Genomic DNA, 21,511 nt, shown 5'->3' with positions numbered 1-21,511 from the left:
GAAGGAAGAAAATAGAATCTAAATATAAAGTGAAATTGGAATGTATACATTGCACAATACTGAGTTTAAAAATTAAGGTACTAGAGAAAGTGATATTAATTACACGAATGATGAAATGAACTAGAGATCATATGTCTTCCGACCATTCGTCGCGTTTATCGTTAACGAAGAAGTCGAAAGAGTCGCTTCCGACTGAAGCTGGAATCACACGAAACGAAATACCGACAAGCGTATGTATATAGATACGTACAGGCACTCACACATACATACTAATCCATATGGCTAACTTTGTAAGTACAGTCATGGCCGCTCTTAAAATATACCTTAGAGCAATTACCACTCTAAGAAATATATATATATCTATATCTATATATATATATATTTAATCATTTGAATTTTAAGCTAATAGTACGTTATATTACTTTGTACGGTGTTTGTTTGTAGCACGGAGATCGTCATACTGACGTTTCCGCATTAGTATCCTTCCTGAAACAACAAAAATTAAAAAGAAATTACCAACCTACATTATCACGTTAAAGCTTCAAACTCAGTGTGACTTTTACTTTATCATACTTTTAATAGCGTAATAAATAGTTCTAGAGGTATGTAATATTCCTACAGACGCTTACCTCTTCACTAATTGTCACATTCCAGGGTAAGCGTAAATTATAAAGCAAATGAACTTAGTTAAACTACATCGATACCATTTGTTGTGACGCAAGATATTTTTCTCAAATGTAATACATCATACTCACTCGGTCTCCGTAATGGTCTGTTCGTATTGTTGCTGCTGCTGTTGTCTGAGCGCAGCCAATTCATTGCTATGCTGTAAATCGTGAGTCAGTGAACTGGACAATATTCTACCGCTCATAGGTAGAATATATTCCGGTGAATCTTCCAGCACAGTCGGTGTCATTTTGCCGCGCTTTAAGCTACCGTATCTTTCCGAGCCACTGAGGTTATCGTGTTGAGAACCATGTAGACTCTGCCCCCTCTTCAGACTTCCATATCTTTCTGAGCCACTCAGATTCTCATGGTTTGAATTTTGCGAGTGATGGCTCATGCTGGATGCAAGAATGCGCGAAGAAATGGGTAGCATGTATGGAGTAGGTGAGACAGTGTGATCTTCCTCAGCTGTATATGGGAACAAGTATTTTTCTCCCAAGTGATGAAGCTTCTCTTCCCCTTCCGAATAATTTTCATCCGGTTGACTCTTCTGAGGCGAATTCATTTCGGGATAAGGCAGTGGATTCGGACTAGAAGTCTTGTTCGAGGCCATTTCGTTGTCGGACATGGTACCTCCAGACCATTGACTTCCGCGCACGTCTATTACTATAAATAAAAAGGTTGTTGAAATTTGATTTGAAACATTCTAATACTATAAGGTTTTAGAGCTTATCGAGGATTACCATTTGATGATAAATATGCTTCTGGTAACTGAGAACTCCACCTAGGCGCGTAAATTGGTTTAATGTTTGGGAACAGTTCGGTGTTTGAGCAAAGTATGTTCAAGTGTTCGGTAGGATTGCTGTGAATATTAGGCAAATAATTGTGTGCGACTGGTTGCTGCGTCGAGACGCCCATATTTCGGTGCGACCTTGACGTAACATCTTCTTCGTCGGAGCTGTGCGAACTCGCAAGATCTAAGCTTCTTCCGCCACCTTCTGCTTGGGATCCGTCTGAATCTGATTCGGAATCTCTACGTTGATTCCTTGGTTCTGTCGCTTCTATGAATTGTTATAATTATTAGAAGTAACAGCGACTTCAGATCAAACTTGACTCCAACAAATACCTTGTCTAGAATGTAACGTTGATCTATGGCTTCTAGAAGACATATAGGGATCTCTGTCGCTATTATAATTGCTCGTGGATGTTGACGTATGCCTTAAATGTGTATCGCTACGATAGGGGCTGGACCCAGTTTTATTTGTACTTCGTGAAGTTGTACTACTCGTCGAGACTCCTACGTGGACTCTCCTACACACGGACTCTGCTCCACTATACGTTGACGAGTACGCCAACGCAGACCGCTGTAATATTATTCAAGTTAGAAAAGTTACTTTTTCCGCTCTTAATTTAATACAATCGAATTAAATTATTTGACGTACCGAGTGACCGTTTACGTTCTGGCTGCTGCTTCCGTTTCCCATACTTCCTTCTAACAAAGGTGTCTTTTTCCCAATGCATCTCAATAAACTTAAATACAGATTCCTTCTTACTCTACCATTAATGAAGCAATAACCAACCAAACTAAATGATGCATGAACGACTACTGCTATACTAAGCAGGTATGACAATGTTGGAGAATTTTCGGAGGCATTGAGAACTGTCAGAGTCCATGTAGATCCAAGTAAAGGTAACGAAGCTACCGATAACCAGAGTAACGTCCTTAAATTTCCAAAACCCATAATGTGTTCTTTTAATGTAAACGCCGCTCGTACTGACATGACAAGAATACAGAAGTTCACAAAAACTGCTAGGCAAACTGGTCCTATCAAAGACCAAATCACGGTTTCATAAATTGATAACCAACAGCTGAAATAGATCAAATATTTGTCATTAACAACGTTTCTTTTGTTAGAATAATTAAGTAAAAAGGGTAGAACTATACGAACAAATAAAAGTTTCCGTATTGATCGGCTCTAACGCCGATAGTCAGTCCAACAATGATAGCTGGAGCTCCATAGCCCATTGTATAGTAGAATCTCATTTGTCCATGGTTCACATCTCTCATTTCGGTTAACATCCGATATAGATGAATGGAGTCCACCAAAGTCCACGAGAATGTACTCAACCAAGCATAGTGTAAACCAATGGCCGTTAGTTTACACGGAAACTCATTCGAGACTAGAGGACTTCTGGCTTTGAGCGCGATCAAGTAGAGCACTTCGGCGAAGAAAACGCACATTACCAAATTTTTATGGATACTATTCGAATTTGTACCACCGCCTCGTATCAAAGCCAGAATGAGTAAGGCAGATAATAGCAAAGGCAACGCGAGCATAAACGCACTATAGCTCGTTACATCTTCCAGTAAAGACGGTTCTGGGACGTATTCTGGATCAAGTACGTCCGTTAGTATTGCAAAAGTGGATAACTGGAAACAGGAGCAGTTTACGATGGTGCCGAAAGACAGAGAATCATCCTCGACTTCCGTAGTACAACCTATTCGGCTCCATTCACCGATTCTGTAACACACAAACAAATTGAAGATGAACGATTCGGTCTGAATAGAGTTCAAAGCGCGAATAAAGTGTTACAGAGCGTACCCTCTAATTGTACTCCAATGTACACATTGTGGATTGGTTCTAGTCTTGAACTCATCCTTCTCGCTGAGCCAAAGACTAATTTGAACTGGAGATTGCAAAGGAATTCCAGTCAGAGACTCGTAACCGTCATCCGAAGGTACTAAAACGGATACTGTTACGACTGGCGAGCCTACCGCTACTTCTACGCCCCATCTAACTGCTACGGAATCATCGAATCTGAAAAAAAATGAATTATAATTGATATTGCTAATCCATGCGAGATAGCGAATATGATTATTTACCTTTGAGGCAGCAGGGCACCTAATTGCTTATATTGCACGTAACTCAACACAGCCTTTCGATTGACCAAACTTTTTTTAACATTTAATTCCCCTTGCATTAGAGGTTTTATGCCTAATATATTAAGAGGCACTCGTATCTTTGAATATGGATCGAATCTGCTTGGATCGGCCATGTAATTGTTATACTTTGGGAAAGTAATTGACGGGCCGAAATGAGCAGGGGACGACAGGAACGCAGAAGTATCAGGCAAGACAACCTTCTGATCCGCTTCAGTTGGCCTTACCGTAGACGCTGACGGATCATCCATGTATTCTGCAGTCTCGTATCCGAATAAACTTTCAGAAGTTACTACATCTAAACCTAATACTGCAAGAATAAATCACTCAAGATCAATAAATTGTAATAAATCATTCAATTTGAACAATTACAAATAATTGTAAATGTTATTGACTAGAAAAGAGAAAAAGATATCGTTTTGCTTACCAACATTAGTGTCGACTACTTCAAAAGGATTAGTAAAAGTATCATGTTGAGACGCAGTCAAGGTCTTCAAATAATTCGCCATTGCATCCAAAATCTTGTCAGGAGTATCACCGTTAAGCATCTCAATCCTCGACCATTTCTCCGCATATTTGGATTTCAGAATATAGCTAGAAATGCCAACCAAATGAGAAACGTAATCTTTATCTTGACTATGAGTCAAGTTCAATCCGACCAAACTCTCCTCATACTGCAACAATGCTATCAGCAAGGATTCTGCGATCAACAGATCAGCTCCGTACAAGTCTTTGGTCACGTTCACCGCTCTGTGCACGTCTTTTGCTATTTTAACAGCGACATAGGTATTCAAAGTCAAATCCTTGGTCTCTAACGCGGCTAGCTGATGTCTTTGCTCGATGAACGCTTCTGAGGTGCAGTTAAAGAGATCAGGTTCTTGCCAACCACCCAGTTTGTCGTCACAGGATCTAGAAGTCTTTCCTTCAGCGATATCAGGACAATCTTCGACAGCAGTCATTCCAAACTTGGTCCTCGGCCACCATAAACCTTCGGCGTAAGATCTAGGACACCCATCATACACCACCTCGCAGCCACGAAGAGTGACTTCGGCATATGGATTGGGACACGCCGTACAAGACCGTCCAATGACCCCGATTCTGCACCGGCACTGTCCAGTCTCGGTGTCACAGCGAGGACCGAAGCTTCCGGTTGCATAACATTCGCATGGAATGCACTCCTTTTTACCAGAAGGTTGATAGTGATTCTCCTTACAGTAACATTCGCCTGTAGTCTTATTGCATGCAGGATCATAGCCCTTGGACTCGTCGCAATGACATGGCCCGCACACAGGCGAGCCCCACCAGGTTGCCGGGCAAGGTTGGTCAGCTTTAATCTCGCAGTAGTCTCCGGAGTATTCTGGCGAGTTACAATCGCATCTGTATCCCCTACGAGAGGCCGTATCCTCGATACAGGTTCCAGTACTGTTACAGGGATTCAAATCGCAAACGCGGTCGCAATTACGTCCTACGCGACCGGTCGCGCAGACGCACTCGCCCGCTTGCCATTTTGGAACGCAAATCGATGCCTCCGGACAGTCGACGTTGCACTCGGCCTCCGAGCTGCAGCCGGTCGCGACGTTCTCCTGAACGGTCGGTCTTAATAATACGCTCTGGTTGCTGCCTATACGAATGTCCTGGAGGCAGCCGTCGAAATATGGTAGCTCGGTGTTCATCGATTGCTCCGGTCCACCGACCAGGATCCTACCGATGTACAGACCCTGTAATTTCGCTGGTAATGACGAGGATATGGGCCTATTCCGGTAATCGATATCGAGAGAGACGTGACCACTTTGCCAGATGATCTCCACTCTGTGCCATTCGCCATCGGCGACGTCGTTCCATGTTTGAATGATGTCCGCGCCGTCTAACAGAGCAACTAGTTTACCCTCTCGGATCTCGAGCAACGCAGAACTGTTTTGCCCTATTTGCACGCTCATGACGAACGCCTGCTTGGATCGCGTTCTCAGACTAAGCGCTGTTAACCAGGGAAGCTGGATTGGTCTTAGCAAAGGATTAAAGCTGAGCATTCCGTCACCGTGGAAGTTCCATGGTTTACCGACTTCGTCAGCGCAGGTAGGTCCAGCAAAATTCTCTTCGCACTCGCAAACGAAACCGGACCATATCTCCCGACACTTGCCGTTATTTTTGCACGGAGTCGATGAACAGAAAGAAACCTTCTCCGGGCAACCAGGGTTAGTGCCATTGTCAGCTACAAATGAATTTAGGTCGATGAAAATATGATCGATGTACAGGTCGCTGACGCAACCCACGAAATCTTTGTTTCTGATGCGAAAACTGGATGGTATAGCAGGCAGGCCACCTAATTGTAAAGGTCCTGTTAGATCTAAGAATCGATGACACGTCTCGGTGACGATGCTACAACGTTCCTCCAACACTTGTTCGCTTCTTCCCGCGCAAGACCACCTCGATCCAAGTCTTTTGCCGTATTCCAAAGCGAGAGCAACGTCACAGTTGTCAAGCGAGATCGTTACAGTTTTATTTATGTAAGAGACTTCCACTTCGTGCCACTGACCATCAGATACTCCACCAGGTATGCTGGCACTCGCTCGGGTAATCTCGTCACCAAGGGAAAAACTGAACTGTACCTCGGAATCGATTATCTCTAAAGCTATGAAGTCGTGTTTCTCGTTGTATCGCCCGTTGTAAAGCAAAAGACCATTTGCCCCTTCGGTAGCGAATCTTAATTTGATATGCAGTCTGTGTCTTTGCCTTAGAGACGCGAATGTGAGGAACGTTGCCGATCCAAAGCTACGAGCTTTCAGCTCGCACAATGGAGTCACGCTTTCTAGAGTTGTCACAGGGCAACCTTCGCACGTGAAACCGCCAGTCGTTTTCATGGTACACTGGGAGCCTCCTTTACAGATCCCTGGAGCGCAGGAATCCTTATTCAACGAGATTTCGCAGTTTTCTCCCGCGAATTCAGGGCCGCAGAAACATGCGTATCCTCCTTCTCTTCTGTAACAAGTGCCATCGTTCATACACGGATTCGAGTAGCATAAGTTAACCTCCGTGTCGCATAAGTAAGATTCTTTGCTACCAGTGAAACCCTTCGCGCATCTGCACGCGAAGGTCGTTACCGGATATATAGGTCTAAACAATACAGTATCGCTACTAGCGAATCCAGAAGCGTTTCCAAACTTTAATACCGTTATGCATTCCTCGAAATTCAAACAGGGTTCTCTGACGCAAAGATTATCGTCGAACGGTAGCACCGTAACTGTGGCCAGTCTCGCCAGTATACCCCTGTTCAGATACACACGTTCTTGAAGAAATTGCGGGCTGTAAAACTCGTCCGTCACGCCTGGTTCTACTTTACGCGCAGAGAAGCTCACGTTTAGGATCTTCCCATTTACATTGGCGTCCTCCTGTATGCTAAAGAGAAAGATGTTCTCTCTGGGGCACGGGATAATTGCTGCCAAACCATCCAGAAAATATCCCAGCAGAGGACTGAGGAAAGCCTCGGCCGTCATATCGTCTAATCTAACGGTGATGGAATTGAGGAGCATTTTATCGGTGATGAGGCGCACCGAGAGAGTCATCGTGGCCTTGACCTCGTTGATACCGTCCGTGACGGACACCTCCATCGTCGCGACACGTGGTACATTCGTGTTCAATTGCGGCGACAGTCGGATTTCACCGGTGGTTCTGTTCAAGTCGATCAAATTAGCATTGTTTCCAGCAAGCACGGTGTATGTTAACTTATCCGTGACGTCCGCGTCCACAGCAGGTATCTTGCCTATGGGAGCGGTCGGAAAGAAATCTTTGAAGTTATTGAATATAATCTGAAAGTCCTTCAATACGGGCGCGTTGTCATTCACGTCGGTTACTAGTATCTGAACTAGAGCATCCGATCGCAAAGGAGGCGAAGCGGCACGCACGACTAACTCGAACTTTTTCTTTGGCGACTCGTAGTCCAGTTCTTCGAGCGTAATCAGTTCCGCGCGATCCGCACCTGACCTGACATTCAGGGCGAAACTGTTTGAATCCTCGCCTCCTATCACGGAATACTGTACAACGGCGTTTGGTCCTTCGTCCGGATCGTGCGCGTAAATTTCACCGACGGTCGAACCGATCGGTGAATTTTCGGCTATGTAAAGAACGATCTTGTCGTTCTCGAAAGCGGGTGGAGAATCGTTCACATCCTGTATTTTAATTGTCACTGGCACTACCGTCGAGAGAGACGGAGATCCTCTGTCCATCGCAACTGCTTTCAAAGTGTACATGGCGACAGATTCTCTGTCCAATGGCTTGGCTGTTCTAATTACACCCGTGCTTGAGTCTATAGCAAAGGCGCCATCCCCGTCGTCTTCCAAAGCGTATCTCACCTAAAATAATGATACAATGATAGACACGATTTCTTATTATAACACGGTGTACTTTAAATACAAACGACTCAAACTATTTACCTATTACACTTAACTTTTTACTCTTAATACTTTACTATTAACGCTTACTATCAAGACTGTTACGATATGTCGTTCAATTTTTTTACCGCTACGACTATATCTCGTCCGCTTCAAAAGAATTTCAAAAGGATTGATCAACGAAATTGGAATTGTTCTTACTCTGCCATTGAGATCTGTATCCGCGTCGGTGGCGGAAACTCTGAGAACACTAGTACCACCCGCAACATCTTCTGGAATGGATCCTTGGTATTGAGGAGATTCGAAAACAGGAGCGTTGTCGTTCACATCCGTAACGGATATTTCCACGTTGATGGTATCCGATAAAGGTGGCACGCCTCCATCTCTCGCGGTAACAGTTAGGAAATAGCCAGGTACAAGTTCACGATCCAAAGTACGAGTGGTCGTGATAGCTCCTGTTTGTGGATTTATAGTAAATTCGGACGCTGACTCTCCACCATCGGTGCCTAAGCTGTAGGTGATTTGAGCATTCTTTCCAACGTCTGAATCGGTCGCGCTCACGACGAGAACTGTTGTGCCAATGGGCGCATCTTCGAACAGTGACACAGCGTACGGTGTGTTCTCAAAAACCGGTTCGAAATTATTGGCGTCCGAGACGTTGACATAAACGAGAGCTGTGTCGGTCCTACCACCGCTATCGGAGGCCGTAACAGTAAGAACGAACCTCTTTTCTTGCTTATAATCGAGCGGTTGAGCTACTGTTATCAAACCACGTCCATTCTGAGACGCGATCGAGAATCGACCTCTAGTATTGCCAGCGGTGATTTCGTAATGTATCCTAGCGTCCTCGTCAGGATCGGTCGCCGTGACAGAGGTGACAGGAGTGCCCGGGGGATCGTCTTCAGAGACCACAGCTTCGTAGTTCTTAGGGTCGAAATAAGGATCGTTGTCGTTCACGTCGGTTACGGTGAGTATCACGGTAGCGCTCGCAGATTTGGGTACTTCACCAGAGTCCGCTGCGATCACGGTGAACTGGTACCTAAATAAAGAGTTTAATCAATTGAGATATAATGAGAGACGATCGTCAATTTTCATTAATATCACTCATAGGTAGTATCTAGTACCGAGACTAAAATCGACGATGATCGAAAGTAACCAAACAAAATTGTTTGCCATCGATAATGATTACCAGAAACCAAAAAATATTTTCTCCTTCCATAATGATCATCGATAGCCAAATCTACTTAACCGCATTCCGATCATTTACGACGATTATTCCCAACCAGAAATTATTGAAATCAAACTATGAACTCCTATAGCATAAGTTTTTTAATTTGGATCGTGACAGTTACGATCCTTAAACGTAACCGTACCTTGAGCATTGCTCACGATCGAGCTGTTTCGTTGTATAGATCCACCCAGTCTCCGTGTTAACTGTTATGGGGAAGTTTTCGGTGGAAGCTCCGGAGAAGTCTCGCGCCCCTATAGTGTACTTTATTTGAGCGTTCGCACCCTCGTCAGCGTCGTACGCCTGTATCCTCAGCATCGAGTATCCTATAGGAACGTTCTCCGACACGGACTCTTGAAAGTGACTGGTATAAAATCGCGGCGCATTATCATTCACATCTCCTACGTGCACTAACAACTGCGTAGTGTTCGACCTGGCTGGCGAACCGCCGTCCTGAGCGCGTATAACTATCTTGTAACTCCTGGTGGATTCGTAATCCAGAGGCTTGACGAGAGCCACGTCGCCGATCATAGAGTCTATGGAAAAAGTGTTCTGCGTGTTTCCACCGATTATGGCGTACCGAACAGCCGCGTTGTTCCCTGAATCCGCGTCCGTTGCGCGTATGCGCGCTATCACCGGATTCGCCGTGTAATCCAAGTCCTCCGGTATCCAAGCAGAGTACGTACGTTCAGTGAATTGAGGGTAATTATCATTATCGTCCAGCACTCGGACCACCAGCGTGGCGTTCGCGGATTTTCGCGCGGAAGGTGGTGTCGCCTGATCGGACACACTCAGAATGACCGTGTACACCTCGGTCTTTTCTCTGTCGAGAGGCGTACGCGTTGTAACAACACCGGTTCTCGGATCTATCCTGAAGGTCAGAGCGTCGTCGGCGTTCGCCACTCCACTGCCGCTGGTCGTCGATAAGATGGAATATTCGACTTCGGCGTTTCTGCCTGTATCTTGGTCCGTAGCTTTGACCGTAACAACCGTAGAACCAACTGGTACACCCTCTCTGATAGAAGCCTCGTCTTCCGGCCACTCGAAGGTTGGCGCGTGATCGTTCGTATCCAGGACGTTCACCTGTAAGGTGGTAGTACCGGTTCTCGGAGGGAACGAGTCGTCCACGGCAAGTACCCGAAAATAGTGAACGTCCACGCTCTCTCTATCTAATCTAGCGCGTGTCGTAACCCTTCCCGTAACTGGATCCAAGACGAGTAACGCCTGTGATCGTGCATCTAACAGAGAACTCATGGAGTAACGAACCGTGCCTCCTTCAGGATCCCTGGCTCTAACGGATGTTACGTAGGCGCCAGGTTCTTTTTCCTCTTCGACGACCGCAACGTACAGGGATTGCTCGAAATACGGAGACTGATTCTTCAATTCTCTGCGGACTCGCCTGCCGAGATCCGTGTCGTCCAGTTGACGGTGATGAAAGACGATCTTCAGACGATGTTCCGCGTCGGTTAACCGCGATTCAATGCCGCATCTGAGGTTCATCGACACGGAGATTTTCCAAAGAGGATCCACCAAGCATTGCTCCGTTGCCGAGACCAAATCTCCTGCTGCACCTTCGATCAGAAACCTGGGATCCGCTACGCCACCCCACCTAGTCTCGCACTCTTTTAGGGCAGTCTGTGGAAGGAAGTCTCGCAACGCTGCTACCAGTTGAGACGTTCTAAGGCAGACCTCCGTGAACCTGTTGGCAGACAGAAGAACAGCATGCGAATCTTATTATCCCTTATCGCGATTACCGTTGCTTGTTTCCCGGTAAAACTGCGCGCGTTAACCACTACGCTGTCACGTCACGTGAATTAATCATAGAAAAATAGGAACGAAGCTCGCATAGCAGTTAATGCGGCGAGCTAATTACCAGCAGATTATCTAAATGAACATCAGCCACGAGGAGTCTCCCGTTGGATCGACGTATTCGATTGTCCGAGAAGTAATTTCCTATATTGTAAATTTAAATCGAATTAGATCTCATCGATTCGGATATCATCCTTCTCACTTTCATCGTTTCTTTGTTTTGATCGCGTACAAAAATCCCGAATATCAATTTTCTTCGTTCAATCTCCTAACTAAATCTCTTCACGTACGTGCTAACGTTATTTATCGAGTCATGGGAAAAAACGAAGGGAGTATTGTCATAGAGCGATGTAACAGGTACGCGAAACAATGAAAACGACAGGCTCGTAATTCACTAAGAACCGAAGATTCACCTCTCGGTGCTGGGCATAGCGTACGAGGCCAAAGTCTCCGCCATCCATCCCCTGGTAGCAGCCAGATCTCGATTCTCTCCGCCGCAACCGGTGATCAGGATCCTGAGTGGCAGACTGTAGTAGTCGATCGTCGGTCTGCCTAACCTTGAACTGGTCGAGTCCACGTAGAAGGTGAAGATTCGCGGATACTGAAGACCGTCGCAGCTCAAAGGTCGCGCCAACGTGACCCGGCCAGTGTGAGGATGCACCTTGAGCAGCTTCCTGGCAAACCAGGCAGTCCTCTCGTTCGAGACCTCGTACTTTCGACGCCCACCCAGCTGCGGTACACCTGCCTCGAAAACCACGCTGCCGGCGGGCGTGCTCGAAGACAGCACCGCCAGGTACGCGTCGGTCAGGGTGCAGAAGGCCGCGAGCAACGGGAAGATCCATTTCCACCTCGCCATGACAACCACCCTCTTACAACGACCGCTCCTTCTTCGCGTGTTCTACCCTCCCAGACAAGTGTCCCATTGTCGCCGATCCCCTTTCTGCTCGCTCGTTCGGTTCAACGTACGCTCGTGCGGCCTTCCATCTGTAAAACAGAAAATCTGCTTTTTAGATTTGAAACTGAAAGCGGTGTTTATCGAACGATAAACGCATATTCGTGGTTCTCTTTGGCTCTCTATCGCCTCTCCGATAGCACGTCGCGCTTCGTTCCGGCGTTTCGTCGACGTTCCAGTTCGCGTCCTCGGGACAGGTCCGAACCTTCGGCAATTTCCTTCGGCAGTTGGAACAATGGGTATCGTAATAGGTAAAGATCTATAGATACTTTGAGTTCTTGAAAATTTTGCGTATTTGAGAAGATAGGTGGAAGAAGAAAGTGAAACTGAAAAATGGGATTCAAAAGAAAATTGGATAATGCGAATCGGCTGAAGGAGAATTACAAAGGAAAGAATGCAACGTTGGTTGCTTAATAGGTTAATAAGTTAAGTATATAAATTTCTCGAAACAATCGGCGAATCGTTTCTCTTCGACGTCGATTTCGTGTCACTTTGATTTTTATACTTTTTACAAGCTCGTAAGATATTTATTTGGTTAATGCAATTCTAATTGTTTGAATAATAAAGCAGATAGCGTTGCTTCTTAGTTCGGTTGGCTTTAAACTGGTTTCAACGTCTAAGTAGAGGACACGAGAGGCAATCGTGCCACTGGTTGGTTCAAAGATCACGACCTTGAGCAAGACACGAACAGGAAAAGAGGATTCGAATCGTTCGCTGACTTTCTTCACTCTGATAACTCACAAAATATTTGACGCGAAACAAGAGAAACGAGAAGTCTCGAGAGCCGTTGAATAATTCATCGTGCCTAGAAGAGGTCATCGAGTACGTACGACCTAGGAAACTAGGAGCAAAAAGCGGTAGATCGTAGAGTTCGTTTACAGGAGAATCAAGAGTTTCGTTCGACTTTATTAATCGGAGCGAGACGGAACTTTTCGTTTCTGGTTAATTGCATTTTCTTCAAGCGCGGAAGAATCGATGAAAAAACGCATCTAGCACCGCCGCTTTCTCGCACCGAATATCTTCCGCCACTGTGAGAATGCGATACCCGCTGTAAAACGTGGGAACGACGATTTCCGCTCGTTTCACCCTCCTTGCACCAAGAAACTCGCGTTCCCTTTTACGGCAAATTCGTTCAACCTGTCCGTTGTTGTAACGTACCAGCCATCTCGTAAAATTCGAATTTTTAAACATTCAATTTTTAAACCTTAAGATATCGAACGTTCTCTGACATAGTACACCATCGTGAGGCGTCTGAAAATACGTAATGAGCAAGTAAACAATTTCTCCTAACTACAATTACGACACGAAAGGTGCAAGTTTTCCTCGATTATCCGATCTGAACGAACGATTCTCCAACGACTTGGAACGCTGTGTTATTGGAAGGGGAGGCTCGGTATAGTTATAAATGGTCCACTCTACTCGTACTGTGGTACTGTAACGGCAACCCGTTTCAACGCGTTTGCGCGTGTTTAATAAGGCCCAAGGTAATACGTGGCGCAAAGGACGACCGTCTGCAACGAGCATCTTCTTCTTTGTCCTGTTTGTCTTGTTGCGTTAGAGAATCGCCGGTCCTCGAGATCACGGGACTAGTTGACCGTAGCAAGAGCACGATAGGTCTCTGGTGGCATCGGCTCGCGATCCTCCTTCCCCGGAGGCTAACCGATCCGGTTTGACCAATCCAAACGGATGGTGCATCGGCACGAACCAATCGAACCACCGCTTGCACAACCAGCTACGAGCAGGTAGACAACGAGCACGGACCAGCCGACTCGCCTTCGGAACAAAACGACCCGACGAGAACAAGAAAAAAACGAACGAACGAGCCGAGGAGGTGGCCAGGGACGTGATGCTTATAGGCGGAGGGCCGCTTCTTCGTTCCTCTTCGCGACGCGACGCACGATCTTCCCTTCGCTTCGATAATACTTCGCTCGGAATAATTACTAAGCTATAGTCTTCTTCGCGCTCTCATCTCCAATGTACACAGCTACGTTTACCATCGCTTTGTCATCTTTTGCTCGGCAGAGACTTACGATAAAAATTGCCATAGCACACGCGATCGGCTCTTCGTTACTGCCGAGCATGACGAGTTTCTCCTCGGCTTCGATAATACTCCGCTCGAATGAATCACCAAGAAATCGCTTCCTTACGCTTTCGTCTCTAATGTCCGCGCTTTATCCAACGTTTGCTACGTTTTGCCACCTTTCCCTTGCGCGAGTCCACGATCGCATCGCAGAAACTCAGCGGTAAAAACCGGTACCATGAGTGACCAACGTGTCGCAAGAAGATCCGTCGGGCGAGCTGCATAGAAAACGAAATTGCACACCGCGAGATGAAAACTCGCGAATCATCGGCGCTCGCTCTCGACTTCGAGATTGCACCGATGAGTTTACGGTAACGCGTAGGACGAAACGATTCGCAGATCGTTAAGATAGTGGTAGAGCTAAAGTTTCAGACACGCTGGTGCCCTCTAATAACCTCGAGCTACGTCTGCCTTCGTCCGTCGTTATTAACATAATTGCTCGAACGAATCAGATACGAATCAATGGGTGTAACACCTACGTGCCAACTACCGTTCTCTGTCGTTCGTGTTAAACGTTTACTCCGGCTACGTTTACTCGCAAATGATCGCACTTCCAATATAATTGCGAACGATTATTCTTCGGCTCTATTTGCTTCGAAAAAAATAGCTCGAAAGACGATCGATTTTCCGCCGAGCTTGGGTGCGTACGTTCTTACGCGATGAAACGCGTCCAGCGATGGTATTCCATGGACGGTGCAGACAGCTTGATATTCCATGCTCGTTCTCGCTCACACGTTGCCGACTCTTAAATTCCGGTTAACCGCCTGCTGGAAAATGCGCGATAACGATAACATCTTTTCGCCTAGAGACTCCTATTCCTCGTGTGTTTCTCCACTACGTAAAATTAATTGTCCACGATGGTTAAAACGAATCCTCGCTGACTTTTTCAAATACCACACGTCGTGGATAGTCCATCGTCCGCTTTTCGTTTACTCGCATACTATTCATCGTCTCCGGTCATCGAATAACAGCAATTCACAGAGTTTGCCGACGAGATACTCGTCGACGTTCTTTCGTCCCTTTAATTTCGTTAGAAACATGAAAAATATGGAAAATTGTATGTCGGTTCGAATTCGATATGTGCAGGGACTACAGATACATCAAATATCATTGCAGATACGGTGAACTGTTAGTACCGAGCTTATTTGGAAAAATGTTCGCGAGAAAGTGGTCGGTAAAGTGGTCAGAAAACGTTCGCGCCAAGATCTTGCAAAACACTGTTTGCGAACATGTGCCGGTGAGTACACACCTTTATACAGCAAACTGCCCATATTCCTGCAATTTACCCGCAGGAAAGGGTCGGAGTATCCTTTGTTTTCTGTGAAACAGCTATTAATTACGCGGATTACGCCAAAAGATACGGCATGACAACCAGACCTGGAATTCTCCAACCTACCAATTATCCTTGAAAGCCACGTCTACATCTTTGCTCCTAATGGCAGGCACCTTTTCAAATTGATCGGGCAGCTTCTCAGAAAACGTAGATAAGCCCCCGTAAGTAGCCCATCTCCACACGCCTTCAAACTAGCCTCCACGTAGCCTAAACCGTTTTCTTATCCGACAAGCGGTCGAACGATCTTAAGAACGAGCAACGAAAGACAAGTCACACAATTTGGTTGTTTTTAACGAAGACATAAACCACGTTTACTGGCCTTTCCAGAGAGATTCAATTCGGTGTTTTGGCCGGCACGCGACTTTTCGCCGGATCACACGGGCCACGTGTTTTTTTCACACGAAGTCGGAAGCGTGAAATGCCCTGTCAAAAAGTTTCAAGCAGCGGGATTTATTGCTCGATCGATTACATCGACGTTACGCGACGCAACGCTGCTTTGTAATCGTTCGTCGAGTCTCCGGTAATGATCTTTTGACGCGGCGCGTAGCGAGCCCCAGCTGACACTGCCTCTACAAATCCTCTGAATCCCATTAATCCGTGCACAGAAATGCCATAGAGAGCCCGGTGTAAATTGACTCGACACGCACCGACTGTTTCTCTAACTGTGAAATAATTGCACAATAAAACGACGTGGAATTTCGCCCATTTGTTCGCGAATTTAAACGACCATTACGGTTTTCAACTAGAAAAACTCGATTTCCTTTTTCTATTTTCTAAAAATATATCTTCTTGAAATTGTGTCCAGGAAAGGGTACTTCTTTCTTCTGTCTCTTCTTTTCGTTTTAGTCCGTAAAATTGACGCGGCTACAGAGGTTCAAGGAAAATTGTAGAGTGCAACGTGCAAACTGGAAACACGTTTCTCGTGAAACTAAATTTTCTGTAATGGCTACGTAATGGCTAGCGATATTTCAAGTTCTGGACCGTCGTAACCGTGCTCGTACTACATCATATTATTAACCCTTATTCCGTAAACGTCTTTACGGTATCCTCGAACTGTAAACGTGTAATACGCGGGTCTTTCGTGTGCGATGCATTTTTCAGTAGATGATACTTGTTAAAAAAATCGGCCAAAAATTCCTATAACATCTTCGACCGTTGTAAACTGAGATTATGGGGAAACCTTTGCCGGTTAAATTTTTCCAAGCGAGGAAAAGAAGCTTCTCTGCCTATCACCTTGCGAGAAATTCTTAACCCGATCGAAATAGCCTCAGGCACGAAATATCCAGCTCTACAGTTTAATGATTATCGAATGTTTTTGGTGTTTCTAATTCAGATAAAATAAAAAGCCAGCAAATATTCTTGAAGCATACTGGGAAAGTTGATATCAAAAAGTCTTGCGATTTCTTCTCTTTCATTTAAATCTCGGAATTAAACCTAGAAAGTAATGCTCCAAGCTAGAATCTGCAGAAATAATCTCGTAGTTAATATCTTCCTACATGATAAATTGCAAGATACGAAAGATTGGAGAAAACATTTTATCGATTTCTACGAGATTTTCGATGGATTCTTTTTTCCCAATCATCCGCGTCTCGTGTTCGTGTTTTACAATGCTGCAACGACCGGCGAAGATTGGCCAAAATTAGGGAGGAATTATTTTCCTGCGAAGAGAACCGGGCCAGCATCCCTGAGAACTTCTCGTTTTGTGGTACTCGCCTTCGTCCATCTGACCGCCTCACGAATGAACATGCGAACAACTCCGCATACCTATTACAATAACCGGTGTACGTACACGGTTCCGTTCAAGGTTGCAGAGCCAAGCAAGTATCTACATGATCACTGCTGAGAACACGGCATGTTCCTTCGTTAGCTCTTAATTGACAATGAAACTACCATTAGAGATGCGATCTATCTCTACTCCGCTTCGATTCGAACGATTTGTTAGTTATTAGACATACGTGTAAGTATGGAATACTTGAATCGCAATGTCGACCTTGCCAATAATGTGCAAAGCAAATTTCCAGCACGACAGATCAAAGTCAAAGTGGAAGATCAAAATCTTGGAATAATACATTTTCTGGCAATCGATAAATTGGATCCTACGTTCTGGAATAAGAGGAAACAACCTCCTTTCACGACGAAGAAGAACGATGCAAAAATATGGAGAATAATTTGATTTACATTTCGATGAATAATTTCTTTACATTACTCGCGCCGTAGAAAAGAGCCAGAGAATTAATTCTCTCGATTAATTAATAATTCTGGAATGACAACGAATTTTTATTGGAATCGCACGAACGACAAATTAAACGGTATTCCGAGGCAGTTTAAATTGCGAAGTCATCGTATTGGAATGTTCATTTCGCATATATTATTAATACAATTCTTCTAGAAGCATGCGAGAAATAATCAAGCGATACGCGAGATTAAATTCCCCCGGAATGACAAATTTTCTAACACTCGCCAACCGTCGAGTTGAACATTTTACAGCGAAACGATCGATCAATGTTTCTAGAAAGCGTACGATGAAAAATCGAATGAAAACCGTGGTATTGCGAGGCAGTTACAATAACAACCGTTAGACGTGTACGCGAAACCATATTCACGTAACGGTGCGCGGTAAAATCGGAAAAGGACGAGGCGTAGACCGGCTAGCATAGTCGAGCGTAGTACACCTTGGCTCATTGACTTCTCGAACGCGCGTCTCCTCTTCTCCCAACTCTGATAATAATTGGTCACGGAAGATGACGATGAAAGATCTCGTAATGATAAAAATCCCAAAATCCCATTTGATGAGTTGCAAGAAGCAAGAAGCAGCGGCGATCGATCTACCGCGAATCCAAAGAAAATAGCGTTCGACTTGCTACTGGAGAATAAATGCAGGATTTGAATCGTGATCGTGTTACACGGAGATACTATCTTTCCATATACATAGTCATGCTGGCTGTGCCTCTTTCGATTTATTCGAAAATAAATGCCACTTTTCACTTTATACTCATTCATTCAGTCATCATACGAGCATTCCTGTCTGCGCTTCTTCGCTTTCTTATGCCTTTCGCTCGATTATAAATACGGTAGCCAACATTATTTTAACTTACAACTATCCTATTGTGCCTAATATCGTTCTCCGCCGTTGCTGGGAAGAAGGAATACGAGGGAAGAATTCTTGCACGCGATTTACGTTCCTGAAAGTCACGCGATTCTAATCTCGCGCGACAACGATAGCTCCGAGACATTGTAAATTTTGTAAGGGCGGTGGTACGTAGTAAGAAAAATCCAGTCAGAGGCTTTCATTGATCTCTCTGTAGCCCATAGACGATTTAATAAAATAAAATTTAGTACGTGTTAATTTTTGCTTGTTATCGAGCTATTTTGTCTTGTTATCTTCTCATATCCGATAACGTAGCTACATTGATATTTTAATTAAATTAAAGTATAACACAAAAGAAGGTGTCTAATATATTAATAGTGATAATAATCGACATAGGATCAAAAGAATTTGACTTTCTAACTAAGACTAAGAGAACGCGTTTAGGAAATCGGAAAAGGGTCGTGGTATTCTATATAGATACAAGCGTGGTACGGTGCGAAGATAGTTAGTCGGAGATAAAAGTCCTACGGAAGAACGCTCAATTTTATGGAACCTGTTCCCACCGTGACTCCCTCAAACGGGTTTAGTTAGGTGCATACATTTCACGCTCGTATGCGTGCATGGCCGTCTTTTAAAGGTCGTAAATTAACGTTCCGTTCTTACGACTGTGCAGGGAATCCGAAAATTCGTAAGTATCTTAATTAAACCGTCGCCAAATCCCGCGACGACAACTTCGATACGCGTTTATTTCTTCATTCCGTCGGCGATTAACGACCGGGAACGTCAAGCTAAATTCCGGCTCGTCCCATCAAATTTCTACATCTCCAGCGATTTCTCCTCGATTATATCGTTCTGAAGTCTGTGATAATTAAACAGAAAAGACTTTCTATGATATCTATGATATTATTTTCAGGTAAACGTAATCCGAGAACCGATAAAATGAAAGATCGATCGACTTCTAAACATGTAGCGTAGATATTTTAAAGAATATTTCCTAATATTATACAATGATATCTATTTGTTGCTCCGTTTTCTTTCGCTTGCCGTACCCTTACGCGCAACTTTACTCCATACATTTTATCAAGGATTTCGTTGAGAATTTAATTTTAAATATCGCTTTTGTATCGCTATGAACAAAGAAATTTTTCTGGCCGAATAAAATGCGCATAAAATTCGTATTTAATACGAGAATAACAAATATCTTCGATCACGTTTCTTTAGTTTCGCGTCTTCTTCCTAAAGATACGAATTCGCCTAAATCTCCGCAGTCCAGTTACGTGAAAGAAATCGATCGATATTTGTTCCCATTGGGGTGACACGATGAAGATGGAAAGAGCAACTTCCGCCTGAATGTTGCAGTCTTCCTGCACACAACGGCGCAACGCGTATCGAGTCGAGTCGAGTCGAGGCAAGTCGAGCCTACTCCAGCCGCGATACAAGAAGAGAGGGTGAAAGAGAAAAGAGAAGAGTCATCCTTCTCTCCTTCTCCCTCGCAATCAGGGGTGAGTGACTCACGTTCTGCAGCTTCGACGCCGACAGTCGGGACGCTTACCCTCAAATATTGATTCGCCGGCTCGGGGAAACGAGGCTGCTAACCCTCCAAAGCAACGGCGTATCTAAATTTTTCTAACGCAGCATTTTTTGGGCTTCTTATTCGCCCCTGAGTCTTCTCTACTCACCTTACAACTTTCGCTTCTTATCGAAGACCTTTCTATCACGTATCATTTGCAAATCATTATTCGCGTACGCGCGTCTTCACCGCGTGTCTATGCGTATTTGCGTACGTCAGAACACCAAGAAGGACAGCCAGACGCCAATGTGTTGCACGTTGAATCGATCAAACTCTGCCGTACGTTATTGCGCGTGAAACAGACGTAGGCAGAATACGGGAAGCGTTTAGAGAAAATAAAATACAGCATGGGCTAATTGTATGCGTAAATGTCAAGAATTTTCTTCCACTAGAAAGGAGATACTCGCGCCTTTTCTCTCTATCTCTTTCTTTCTCTTCCTCGCTCTCTATCCGTCTGTCTGTCTCTCTCTCTCTCTCTCTCCCTCTCTTTCCTTTTTTTCCTCTTCTCTTTCTAGAGACAAACGTTAAAAACAACAGAAGCGACGTGAATCGCATTCTCATACCAGAGAACAAGATTTCCTTTGAATTTTGTAAAAGGTTAATAAGAAGATACTACCTGTGACGATAGAAAGGAAAAAAACGTGGTTATCTGACCGCCGGAACACGGTGAAAAGGGTTCAGCAGGCGAAGGCAGAAAGTATAATTGTGGCCGAAGCTCGTTACACGTCTCGCTGTCGTAGTAATTAATAAGACATTTTTCCCGTGAGAAAGTGCCGAGCAGTAGAAACACCGGTGAGTTCTCCGCTCCTCGGTGTTCTGTATACGGATAAAAAATGAAGCGACGACGTGCATGCCATTCAAAAAGGTCACTCACCGTCCCGCCAAGGTCGACGAAGTTTTGTCACATTGCGAGTCACACCCAGCTTCTCTTTGATCCTTAATCCGTCTTCAGCACTTTCTCCCTGCGACCACGCAAAATTCGACGAGAAACGAATTACACATACACACGCCGTGAACACCGTGTTGGCTAGATCACGAAGAACGACGTGCACGCACTTCAGCTGCTCTCGGCAGCGTCGCGACTACTACCAACCACCATACACGCACGAACCAATCTTACGTACGAGCGTAGTAGAGGGCGACTACCTGCGACCGTGTATCTCGACATTGACTTCGAGCGACGATCAAACGACCATCTCCGCACCGGCCACCGATCCGCGTTTAATGCGCTCTTTTTTTCCTCACGCAGAGCTCTTTTTCTCCTTCCTTCAAAATTGTCAATTCACTTTCCGATTCGCTGCAAATATAGGAATTTCCTTTTTATCGAACTGAACTCTCGCCAAACTGAAATCGAAAGCGAATGGATATCAAAGTGGTAACTAAATCGCGGATTTTTATGCATTTATGAGAAATTTGGGTGTGCAAAATTGCATAGAAAAGACGTATAAAATATCAAAAG

General features: G+C 44.8%; 1 protein-coding gene across 3 annotated transcripts; it reads right to left on the bottom strand.

Annotated features, from left to right (window-relative positions):
* Nucleotides 1-132: 132 nt before the first annotated feature.
* LOC117210030 (protocadherin-like wing polarity protein stan) lies at nt 133-21,195 on the bottom strand. 3 transcript variants are annotated; one of them, XM_033452613.1, is made up of 13 exons: nt 11,443-11,885; nt 9,366-10,919; nt 8,194-9,031; nt 4,035-7,953; nt 3,551-3,917; nt 3,270-3,485; nt 2,616-3,188; nt 2,109-2,535; nt 1,793-2,030; nt 1,410-1,727; nt 756-1,332; nt 630-636; nt 133-486 (listed from the first exon to the last, which is right to left on the bottom strand). In XM_033452613.1, the coding sequence occupies exons 1-13, from the start codon at nt 11,883-11,885 to the stop codon at nt 475-477; spliced, it is 9,489 nt and encodes a 3,162-aa protein (XP_033308504.1). In that variant the 3' UTR covers nt 133-474. The 3 variants fall into 3 exon arrangements, with proteins under 3 accessions (XP_033308504.1, XP_033308502.1, XP_033308503.1); XM_033452612.1 differs by lacking the exon at nt 630-636 and adding an exon at nt 20,927-21,195 and having other exon boundaries at nt 456-486; nt 11,443-12,013; XM_033452611.1 differs by lacking the exon at nt 630-636.
* Between the last annotated feature and the right edge of the window lie 316 nt (nt 21,196-21,511).

Source organism: Bombus bifarius, unplaced genomic scaffold (assembly GCF_011952205.1).
Source record: "Bombus bifarius isolate JDL3187 unplaced genomic scaffold, Bbif_JDL3187 scf7180000008199, whole genome shotgun sequence".
In the NCBI taxonomy this organism is placed as follows: domain Eukaryota; kingdom Metazoa; phylum Arthropoda; class Insecta; order Hymenoptera; family Apidae; genus Bombus; species Bombus bifarius.
The sequence above is the reverse complement of the archived record's forward strand: the minus strand, read 5'-3'. Positions and strand labels throughout refer to the sequence as shown.

What these genes read in the sequence shown, in the direction of transcription:
- LOC117210030 (XM_033452612.1), bottom strand. Translation starts at nt 11,885, where the DNA reads ATGGCGAGGTGGAAATGGATCTTCCCGTTGCTCGCGGCCTTCTGCACC. An exon ending in AGTAGTCGACACTAATGTTG is followed by an intron (nt 3,918 to 4,034) that starts GTAAGCAAAACG and finishes TTATTCTTGCAG; the next exon opens with TATTAGGTTTAGATGTAGTA. An exon ending in CATTGGAGTACAATTAGAGG is followed by an intron (nt 3,189 to 3,269) that starts GTACGCTCTGTA and finishes TGTGTGTTACAG; the next exon opens with AATCGGTGAATGGAGCCGAA.